The 12,292-nt window shown below is 37.7% G+C and overlaps 1 protein-coding gene across 1 annotated transcript in view; it reads right to left on the bottom strand.

The window, feature by feature from the left end:
* Gpr156 (G protein-coupled receptor 156) overlaps positions 1 to 12,292 on the bottom strand; it is a 93,507-nt gene that overhangs the window by 59,431 nt on the left and 21,784 nt on the right. The window contains exons 2-3 of the mRNA XM_005327630.5: positions 4,960 to 5,415; positions 4,647 to 4,783 (exon numbers count right to left, since the gene is read on the bottom strand). Of these exons, the coding sequence (XP_005327687.1) occupies positions 4,647 to 4,783; positions 4,960 to 5,055 (233 nt within the window). The 5' untranslated portion in view covers positions 5,056 to 5,415. The remainder of the gene's footprint in view (positions 1 to 4,646; positions 4,784 to 4,959; positions 5,416 to 12,292) is intronic.

Genomic DNA, 12,292 nt, shown 5'->3' with positions numbered 1-12,292 from the left:
TATCTTTTTAATATTTAGCTATATTTAATTTGTTAGAATTTTGACTCTTTGTTCAAAAGGAATATCACCTGTGAGTTTTTTCCCCTCCTCATTCTTCTTTTAATGTTATTGTTAGATTTTAATATCAGCATATTGCTATCCTCATGGAATGAGGTAGGAAGTAGGAAGTTCTTCCTCATTTTCATTTTTTTAAAAGGGTGGGAGTCTAGCTCCTCCACATATTTTTCTGTTATTTCTTTTAAATTTAATTCCATATTATTATTTTTACAGGCACACATTAGCTGTGTGCCTCTGGCTTAGGGTCTCACACAGAATTCAGTCATAATCGCAGCCATGGCTGAACTCCTCTTAAGGCTTGACTAGGGGAGAATCTGCTCTACACTTATTCACATTGCTGTTAGCAGGTTTTAGAAGCTCTATTTCCAAGTTCACTGTTATGGATATTGGCAATCCCAGGTACTCACAGGCTACAGCCTGGAAACTTCAGTTCCTTGTCATGTGGCCCTCTCCACAGGCAGCTTACCATATGGCTGTGAGCAAGTGGAGGTGTGAGAGAGATCCAAGGTGGAAGCCACAATCTTTTGTAACCTACTACTAGAAGTGACATCCCTTAATAAGCAAATCAGTAAATCCAGTGCAAAATCTCCACTCAAAGAGATTGTTGTTCATAATATTACCTTATTACCCTTCTAATATCTGTAGAATCCATAGTGATGTCACTTCTCCCATTCCTTATTTGGGAAATTATATCTCCCTCTCTCCTCCTTCTCTCTGTTTCTTTCCCTGATTAGTTTGGCTAGAGGTGGTTGATGTTATTGGTCTTCACAAAGATTCAACTTTTGGTTTCACTGATTTTTTTTTTCATGTTGTATTCCATTTCATCAATTTCCACTAATCTTTATCATTTCCTTTCTTCTATTTAGTTTAGGACTTATTTGCTCTAATTTTTTTTTCTTTTTCTATGATGGAAGGTAAGGTCATTGACATGAGGCCTTTCTTCTTTCTATACTTCAGAATTTTGTGCTATAAATCTTCCCTATAGTACCCCTTTTAAAGTCACCCAACAAATTTTGATATATTGCCTTTTCATTTTCATTCAGTTCAAAATACTTCCTAATTTCCTTTTTGATTTTTTTCTTTGACCATGAGTTTTTTTAAGTGTTCTATTTAGCTCCTGAATATTTTAAAATTTTCCAGAAATTCTTCTGTTATTGCTTTTTAATTTAATTCCATTGTATTCAGAGAACATACTTTGTATGACTTGAATCCTTTTAAATTTTGTAAAACATTTTTTATGGCCCAGAATATGCTCTATCTTGGTAAATGTTCCATGTGTACTTGAAAAGAAATTTATAGTCTGCTGTTGTTGGGTGAAGGCTTGCATAAATGCCAATTAGGTCAAGTTGATTGATAGGATTGTTCAAGTTTCTTATATTTTTACCGATTTTCTGTTGTAGATTACATTTTTAAATTTTTATCAAAAATGCAAGATCTGCAACTGAACTTAAATATTATTGCATTATTTTTTTTGTCAAAAGGGTTTTTTCCTCTAGCATAGGCATGCCTGAGAAAGTACACACGTACATACACACGTACACACACACATACACACACACATAAATTTAGAGACCACAGAACTTAAATGACATTGAACATTGAACTGTGATGCTGCACCTTTGAACAAATTTTGTAGCTCAGTAAAGTACTTTTGAAAATGAGTTATTTTATATTTCCTGTCTGACCTTGTAAGTTCCTTAATTACAAAATGTATTCTTATTCACAGTGACTCCTATTATTTTATTCTTTATGCCAAATCATGCTTCCACTGCAAAGACAACAGGCAGCAAAATTTTAATAAAATGAAAGAAATATAGATATTTTTATGTTAATGCTATTTATAGCTGCTTTCTGTTTTAACAGATATACAAATGCTTGACAAGCTTTGCATTCTGTAAAACTGTGTATAAAAATAATGGGTTAGAAGAAAAATATGATGGTGCTCTAATGCTTGACACACATTTAACTTTCTAGTGAGTATTAGTAAAATAATAAATATCCCAATTAAAATATTAGCACTCAGTAAATATCCACAACCATTTACAGCCAGAATGATAGCTGATTTTCTTTATATATATATATATATATATATATATATATATATATATATATATATATAAATTCTTTAGTTGTAGATGGACACAATATCTTTTTTTATTTATTTATGTGGTGCTGAAGATCAATCCCAATGCCTCACATGTGCTAGGCAAGTACTCTACCACTGAGCTACAACCCCTGCCTTCAATCTCTCCCCTATCTTCTATAGCCTTCAATGTCAAGTATAGGTCCTAGAGCACTTATTGCCAATAGATAATATTGTCATTAAAATTAAAAATATGCTCTGATACGTGCTTTCTTCAACATTCAGTTGCAGTTTTAAAATATAAGGCAAATGTCTCTTCTGCTTATTCATCTATACAACTTCATGTGCAGCAAAGACTCAGTTTCTGAAGTCATTAAGCCACCTATTACTTGCACAACAGGAAAGCATTGACATGGTATTCTCAGTGTAGTCTTCCTCTTTAACTGTGAGAGAGCTTGCCCCTGAGTGCTTTAAACTACCAGTTTGCTGGAAGAAAAATGATAGGTGGAATGATGATATCTTTTTCTTATTTGTCAGTCAGGTTTAAATTTCATTAATAAAATATGCTGTAGTTCAAGAGACTGTTCCTTTATTGTTCTAACCTTGAAATGAATGATTTTCCTAGTCACTTTCTTGGTATCACTCAATATTAGGATTTAAATATCCTTATTTTCAAGATTACTGAACACTGTTTACTTAGTACCTATTGTGTTCCAGAATCTGTTCTAATTGCTGGAGGAAAAGTGGTGAGTATGATAGATAAGATCCTTGTATTCACAGGCTTTACATTCTAGAAAGGGATACTGACAAAACAGACAATTCAATCAACACAGTAATATCAGATAGTTACATAAAATAAAACATGGCGATGGTATGTGGAATGAGATGGGCTGGGTGGCCATTGGGTAGAGAGGCTCCTTTAGATAAGATGGTGTTATGGTTTGGATGTGAGATATCCCCCAAAAGCTCATGTGTGAGATAATGCAAGAAGGTTCAGAGAAGAAATGATTGGGTTATGAGAGCCTTGACCCAGACAGCGACGGGATTAAGTGAGTGGTAACTGAAGGCTGGTGGGGTGTGGCTGGAGGAGGTGGGGCACTAGGGGTGTAGATTTGGGGTACCTATTTGTATCTGGTGAATGGAGTCTCTCTCTGCTTCCTGATCATCGTGTGAGCGGGTTCCCTCTGACACACTCTTCTTCCATGAGGTTCTGCCACACTCAGCCCCAAGGAATGGAGCTGGTCTTCTATGGACTCAGAGCCCTGTGATAAACTTTTCTCCCCTAAAATTGTTCTGGTCAGATATTTCAGTCACAGAAGTGAAAAAGCTGACTACAATAGCTGGTCAGAGAAGTTTTCTCTGAAGAGGTGACACTAGAGCCAAGACCTATAAGATGAGGAGGCATGGGCCACAGGAAGATCTGGAGAAGACTGTCAGACAGAGGGAACAATAAAGGGACAGAAAGCACAAAGACCTTAAGATGGGAGTAAGCTTAGTGTGTCTGAGAAACAGAATGAAAAGTGGCTGGGGAAGCTTGGGGGTGTATTCCAGTTTGAGTGCTACACGTCACATGCTGAGGCTGACCCAGCCAATCAGGTCAATGTTACTTAGCAATTCCCTGTCTGTGGTGCTTAAAATGGCAAGTGGCACCCCAAAATGCTTGCTAGATAATTACAACCGACAGATCCTCATCTAAGTGCCAAATCTATCATAGGCAATGGAGTACAATACACTTGATCACTACCAGGTGTGAGACTCGAGTGGGACTGGATGAGTTTGGCCTCTGGGGAGGGGTTGAATTCTGATTATAGGCTCCAACCAGAAGTCAGCTAGATGGCAGGGAGAGAGGGCTGAAGCTGGGCTTCTCCAGAAGCAGACTGGAACAGTGGGGCCAGATGAAGGTGTAAGTGTTGAGGTGGGAGAGATGGGGTGGGCCCCAAAGGAAGGATTAAAGAGCTTAGTAAAGGCAAGAGTCTGTGTGTTCTTTCAGAAAAGTCCCCAATTGCTCCTTTTGCCAGGCTTGGGAACCAGAGATGCTTACCCTGATGCACCAGTGATGTCTCTGCCCACCAGAACTGTCTAGCAGAATAGTCAGGCGGTAAAACTCCACGGTTCTATGAAAACCTTAATCCAGATTGATTCCATTGTGAAGTCTATACACTTTTATATTGTTTTGCACATTTTATCTACGGGGTCTCTGTTTTTCATACAAATACCTCATTTTCTTACAAGGACTGTCCCTCCTATATGGAGAGAGATTTTTCGTTCTCTTCTTTGGATACTCACTGTATAATTGGTACAATACTGGGCGGAGCTTTCTCTGCTCAGGAGGAAACTGTACTACCAGGTACAGTAGTATTTCAGAGGGAACTTCTCATGTGACTCACACAGTGGGAGACAAGCTTTGCTGATACTGGCTGGATGCTTGTGGTGCCAATATGATGTTAGCACTCTAAGTTTCACAGTTTGGGCCATAGGCGATGAACAAAGGCCCGGGGCTGCTTACCTGTTCTTCCTGCAGCGAATTGTGAAGGCAAGGAAGAAGAGTATCAAAAGTAGTCCACAGCTGAGAAAAGTCCAAATAACACCCAAGAGGGCAGGAGACAATGAAGGGACCGTCTTACTGCTATGCTGGGAAGAGGTCTGAAGACAGAGGAAAGAGAAGCTGTTAGGAATGAAGGATCTTCTGCAGATCAGCACCAACGCTGGGAAATACATGTTCTTACTTAGGCATTTCTCCTCTCTCCTTCCTCCCCCACCTCACTGCCAACAACAACAATAATGTGAGCACCCCTGATGCCCCTTGACTGCTCACTTACAATTGTTGTCCTGCAGAGATCTTGAAGGGGTCTCTGATCCAGCTCCTGGCCAGGAAAACTGTCACAAAATTCAGAGCAGTTTATTTCAGGCTCCATGTCACCACATGCCCTCTTGGTGTGTACTTATTCACAGTCTTAGTCATCCACTGGTAAGGGAGGCAGACCTTTGAAACACAAAAGCAACTCCAGTCTTTTCTTCAGAAGCCCCATTTTGGAGCTGGCTTCTGGCTGAAATCCGGAATAAATGACAAATTCGGATGGAAGCAAAGGCTTACTTCATTAGGCTCCTTCATCAGACATACTCCAACATCAGACATCCTTCAATGGGTCCCCTGCTGCTAGAGTGTACTATGTGTGCCAAAAGTGGACATTTTGGTAACCCTTAGGTCACAAAAAGTGATGATTCTGGCTCACCACCAGAGGGCGGTCACTGTTCCAAATACTCTCACGCTGGGCCTTGAAGAAAGGAAAGCAACTGTGTTAACAAGCACAAACACAAATTTTTAAAATATTTTTTATATTATCATATGCAATTATATTTTACTGTATAATTATGTACTTATATACTACAAAGGTTAAAGATATACAGTACTTTGGTATAATTTTAATCCATTATTATAAATAATACTTTAAAAACAAAGATAAAGCACATCTAGCAATTTCTAGGTAAAAAGTTCTGCAGTCTGTCTTCAGATTCCTTTCATGGCCCATTACTGTAAAAACTTTACATTAGATGTGTAAGACACTTTGTTTTTCCTTCCCTCCTAGGAAACCTCCTGCTCTTCTAAGATTTTCCCATGTAACTTCTGGTTTAATCTCCGTCTGATCCTCGGTGGTACTGGGCTTGGTGCCCATGCTGTCTCCATACATGATCTATCACTCTACCTCTTGTTCTCTCAGAGTGTGGAAGAATATTCTATGTCCAGTGAATGGGGGTTTTTGAGAGGTCTTGTTTGCTTGTTTTTGTTTGTTTGTTCATTGGTGCCAGGAAGTGAATCTAGTAGTTAAGCACTATTGGGTCACATCCCCAGCCCTTTTTATTTTTTATTTTAAGACAGAGTTTCACCAAGTTGCTTAGGGCCTTGCTAAATTACTGAGGCTGGCCTTGAACCTGCAATCCTCCTGCCTTGGCCTCGTGAGCCACGGGATTATAGGTATGTGCTACCATGCCCAGTTTGTTTGCTTGTTTTTAAAAATATATACTGACAGAGTTTAGGTTGTCTACTCAGGTAATAATAGGAAGAAGAACTTGGAAGTAGAAATTCCTTCTAAATGAATGGTCGAAGATGGTATCATTTTTCTCAGAAGATGCCTTCAATATAAATAGTGTGATCTAAAAAGAAGCTCAACCTTGAACAGCAAAGGCAGAAAGGCCAAAAGGCCAAAAGGCTCAAATAAATCTTTTAGTAGAAAAGCAATCTTTTCTACTAATTTTTAAAGCAACCTATTCCTTAATAGAGAAAATAGATTTGAAATTTGACTGAAGCAATTCAGAGGATGCCACTTCTGCTTTGTGTTTTTGAAACAGCATAGCACCATATTCTTTGTGGAGGAAAATGGGATAAAAATATTAACAACTATTATCTATAGTCACTGAGCATAGGACCTGTGTTTAAGCCAGAATAATAGTGACAGGTGTAGAATGCCATCTCAGATTCTGTGTGCTTAGGCATGAACAATATGGCACCAGGTGCTGCCCATCCATTGGCCTCTAATATGTTCCTGAATTATTTACCAGGTTCATTATAATGACATCCCAGGAGAATGAAAATCCACTCTCTCTCGTCAAGACATTTAAGTTCTTGTGCAGCTTGGAGAGATTACTAAATGCAAAATTAACAATCAAATATAAAAATCTTACTCTTTGTATTCTAATTTAGTTATGACTTTAATTGCTAAAAGGGCACTCTTTTTCTTTTTTTCTTTTTTATAGTTAGACATCCCCTATTAAGCCTCCTAGCAGAGAACAATATCACAAACCACAGGGGGGATTACACATTACATTACAAATTAGAAGATATATTTTTTTCTATACTGCCATTTTAATTATACTGGCAAATTAAGTACACTTATCTATGAATCATTATTAAATCCATGCATATTGTATCCTTATATGGAAGAAGTATGTGTTTATGTATAGGTATTCCTGTATATATAAAACCTCACTTTGTTCTCACTACAGCAGTGTTGTGTGGCATAAACAACACCATTCCTCATTTTCAAATAAGTAAATTGAGCAGAGAAGTGGAGAACCTTATTCCAAACCTACAGAGGCAGACTTGTATCTAGTAGTTTGCAATCCAAGGTCAATGTCTTCCCAGCGCACACTGTACACAGGGCAGACACTATAGACTGACCTGGGTTTTTCCAGCTTTAGTTCCCAAGCTGCACTTCTGTGGTGCCCTGGAGTGAGACACACCATGGTGCATCTATACCAGTGACTCTCAACTAGGGCAATTTTGTACCTCCAGGGGACATCTGGCAGTATCTGTAGACATCTGTGGTTGTCAAAATTGGGAGGAGAGTGCTACTGACATCCAGTGGGCAGAGGCCAAGGATCTGCTAAACATTCGTAGAATGGTCCAAACAACAAAGAATTATCCAGCCCTAGATGCTAACTATACTAAGGCTGAGAAACCCTGATTGACATTGTGACTCTCAGAAGAGATAATAATCTACAAGGCTACATTGCACATGTTCTCTGCTGGAGTTGTAATTCACTTGTTAATTTGGGACATAGTCATTTCTGAGATCTTCTGGTACCATACCCAATGTCTCGATTACTTTGTTCCTATGATGGGTGTATACTCAAGGATACATAAATCTGACTAAAATGGGGAGGAAAGGTAATCCTGTTTCCCCTGAGATTAGGGAGGGGGAGAGATTAAGGAGAACAGGGAGAGAAGAAAAGAAAGAAACATCCTTTTAAAAATAAGTTGTAGTGGCAGAGCAGCAAGGGTTATATATATTCAAAGCATAAAGTAGACCACTGTTATATTCTCCCACTATCCATTTCTACATTCCATTTCTATGGCAAAATTGGCAATGACATCTCCAAGCTGCCTCCTGCTGAAAGAAGGTGAAGTTTGGGGAAGTAATCCAAAATCCTTGTTCTCTATCAGATGTGGCGTGGACAGTTAAGGGTATTCAGCATCAGAGAAGTCCAGAGGTCCACAGAAGCAGATGTCAGGTAACTTTGCAAAGCATACATAGGGCAAGGATCATGCTAAGACAATAATAAACAAGATAGCAAAGCATTACTTTTTTTGTAACTAATTAGCACAAAAGCAATTAGCATTTCAGCCAGTCTCTGAAAACCATGAAACAGTAACTCATAATCATATCAGTGGGAAACAGATCAAGTTTATCAATGTAGGAGGTTAGGAATATTTGTAGGTCTATGAGATCAGGCTCAAATTAACTCAGGACAAACTTGCAACCTTAGAGTCCTTTATGATCATTATTATTGTGCACTCCCACACAAAAACCCTTCCTTTATGGCCTCCAGCTTTACTTACTTTAAGTAGGGCTGACACAAATGTACATTTAAGTTACATTTTTTAAAAAAAAAACATTGTTTTTCCTTTTAAAAGTCCATGTAGGACTATGCTTAGGCTGTAGTCTCCTGCCAGATATTTAGGACCACATTGATCAAAATTGACCCTGTTCCTATCTACTTGTAAGAGTCAGCCAAGATTCCTCAAAGATCACTTTTAGGGACATATGTAAAGCCTCTAAGCTCCTTTAGCTTTCCTCCACCAGTGGCGCCATCTGCCAGGATAGGTCAGGGTCTGCCTGACCATACTTGGCTTCTCTTGGAAATATCAGGGACATTTCCTTCCCCAATGACCCTCCTCTTTGCAGAATGTGCACTGGTTGGCTTCCTGATCTTTAGGGTCCTCTATAAATATGTTCCTAATGTCTCCTTGGACAGACTAAATTCATTAGAATAGAATTTTGAAATGTGAGGCCCCCTTCAGCCTATGGGTATCCAGTGAAGGAACTTTATATACAATGATATTAGGCTCTTTCCTGTATGGGGCAGACATACCATTCCAAATTTGGCGCACACAGAAGTCTACATACAAGGAGCTGGTGAAATAGTGAAAGGCTCAGTCATTAAAAAAGAGAGAGTAAATGGTTTCACAAAGTGTGTGTGATTGGGAAAGTGTGTGGGGAATAATCAGAGTCAGAGTTAGGGAGTAAAGGTGAGACATCAGACCATAAGATAGATACAGAATCCAAGGCTCAAGGAGAAAGATCTGCCAGCCTCCTTCTAAAGCAACCTTCCCCCTACTTCTCTACACAAAAAGCCTCTACGGTGAACATTCTATAGACAGTAGCAGATCCAAGCCCATGGATAGTAGTACTTGCAATTTATTTCATGGAAATTATAGATTCCTTCCCAGTGATTAGGATTAGAAAAGTAGATGCTGCATCATCTACACTGTTCCAAATGCAAGATGGTAGTTTACAAGTTCACAGCTCTCAACAGCCCCATATCTTTCCACAAAATCCCCTCAATTCTTCTACACATTACTTCTGACCATTGAAAAATGAATCATACTACCACTATCTTTAACGAGTTGTTTTGCCATTGGTAGGACTTCTGCTTATGAAGAATTAACTGCTAAATGAATTGCTTTCCTCCTATAAACAACTTGAAAACTAGACAAAACATATGAAACAACTCTTTTCAGGCACTGGACAATAGAGATGATAGGACTATGGTTTCCAACTAATGCTGCCTGAAGTCAGTTTCTGGGCTATAGCACATGGAGGGAAAACCAAACGAAAGTAGTAAAGTCTTGTTGATTTAAGAATAGATTGGAGTTTGGGAATGCTGGGGTGACAGGCAGTGTAATAGAAAAGAGGAAGTTGAGTTCTTTGATTATTCTCAGGCTTTTAAAATGCATTATTAGGGCAGATCCAAATGGCCTCTAAGGTTAACCCTGCTGGGTTAATTTAGTTCTACTACAAAGGCATGACTTTTTGAGGATTCTTCTAAACTACTATACATTATGGTGTCTCTCTATTCTGGCTCCTAGGTATATGGAGGATTCTCAGTTCCAGGGATTGCTCAGCTACTGCCCACCAGTGGTGATTTCTTTACCTTTATGTAGTTTTCCTCAGTCATGCTGAGACCAATACTCAGAAAAAAAAGTGAGGCTTCCCTGAAGATTTCCAAAGTGCTCCCTCTATCTCTAAAATACAAAATATGGCTGGAAATGTGGCTCAGTGGTTGAGTGCCCCTGAGTTCAATCCCCAGTACCAAAATAAAAATAAAAAACAAAAAAATGATGATCAAATTTTTTCACAATTAATTAAGAGTATAAACCTATATAGACTCTAAGTTCAACAAGCCCCAAGCAGAATAAACTAAACAAACAAAGCCAAAAACAGAAAAACAAGGCATATCATAATAAAATTGCTAAAAATCAGTGATGAAGATAAAATTTTTAGGAGTGCCTAGATTATGTACAGAGGAACACTGTTAAGGCTTACAATAGATTTTTCATGAAAAACTATGCAAATCAGAAAGGAATGGAATGATCTTTAAAGTGCTGCTGTACCTCCAAAAGGCTATCCAGAATACAATACCCACTGAAAATGTCTTTCAGAAATGAAGGTAAAATTCAGAAATGATTATTAAGTAAATGTTTAGATATTTTTAATAGAGCATCATAATTCTGTAATTAGATAAAGTTTGTACAATAAAAAGTTAAAAATTCAATTTCCCAATTATTAACTGAGTTAACTTTATAATACACTTGATTCTTCCAAACATATTTGATTGATGGGGAACAAAAGAAGACAAAATGCGGGCATTTTCAGACAATATCTGAGAGTCACAAACTACAAAAAAATGTTAGAGGAAAATTTTCAGGTAGAAGTAAAATGACAACAGATGCAAATATGAATGAATGCAAAGAATTAAGAGTTCTGGAAATGGTAAATGTTAAGTAAATGTAAAACAACTGTTTTTGCTCTTTTATAAAACTATGCTCATAAGCACGTACCTATTGGGAAAATATACATATATTGAATTTCCTTTACATCCCTATCATTTATATCCTTTCACTGGTTTATAGACTCATTGTCAGTTGAGTTTGAGCCTGCATTACTAACAATAAAACTGAATCCTGACAGAGTTCTGGTGTAGAAAGTGATGAGATGAATGTATAAGGGAATCATGTATGTATATTAATGCAGAACTCCATGGTAACACATTCACTCTATTGCCACTAGTATTCACCCAATGAATTTTTTAAAGCACCAACAGAATCCGTTCCTGGCAACTGGAATGTAGTGTTGAACAAAATTAAGACTGTTACTTTTCTAGAATTTGTGTTACAATGTGGGATTCAATCATCCATGGGCACAATACATAAATAAATGAAATAATTTGTTTAAAGGTATTGAGACAATGAAGGAAAAGAAAGGAAAGAGCATTTGAGAATTCTAGAGGAGATACAAAAGGATATTAAGTGAGGTTTTCATATTTGACCTCAAAAATTAAAATATTATAGGCTGATTCTATAAGGAAAATTTTTATCGCCTTCCACAACAATCTGTCTTGCTATTGCAGGGAACAAGAATAGCAATGATAACAAAGAGTAGGGCTGGGGATGTGGCTCAGTGGTAAAGAGCTTGCCTAGCATGTGTGAGGCCCTGGTTAGATCTACAACACCACCCCAAATTAAAAAAAGAAAGCAACCATACTCAGAGTCAAATGACAATTATTGGCTAAGTCAACCAAATTTGGGGAGGATTTGGTTTTTTTCCTTTCTTCAGCAATTTCTGATAGCCTTTCTTCATGGAGTATTTAGGGTTCTCTCTTTATATCCAGTTTCAGCTTCAACAAAGCCTTCCCTTGTGCATCCTCACCTGAAATTTCTATCTTTAACCCATCTCATATCAAATATGATATTCATATTTCAGTGATCCCAAAGAGTTCTCCTTCGTTGTCTTAGTGTGCAGTTATGTTTAGAATTTTTTAAATTCTTAGATATCCTTAAAACTCAGCAAATATAGGGAAGAAAATAATAAGCACTCAAAATTAATCATTAATACCCTGGCAGGCATTCCAGGCCACCCACTCCCACTTACTGCCCTGTCTCCATCCCTGAAAAAGATCATTCTTTTGATTTTTTAAAAAAAATTTAAAAACATTTTTTATTTGTCAATGGATATTTATTTATTTATTTATTTATTTATTTATTTATTTATATGCAGTGCTGAGGATTGAACCCAGGGCCTCACACATGCCAGGCAAGCACTCTTTTGCTCCAGACCCTCATTCACTTTTTAAATATAAATGATTTGTGATTTT

Source organism: Ictidomys tridecemlineatus, chromosome 3, assembly GCF_052094955.1.
Source record: "Ictidomys tridecemlineatus isolate mIctTri1 chromosome 3, mIctTri1.hap1, whole genome shotgun sequence".
NCBI classification, from domain to species: Eukaryota; Metazoa; Chordata; class Mammalia; order Rodentia; family Sciuridae; genus Ictidomys; species Ictidomys tridecemlineatus.
The sequence above is the reverse complement of the archived record's forward strand: the minus strand, read 5'-3'. Positions and strand labels throughout refer to the sequence as shown.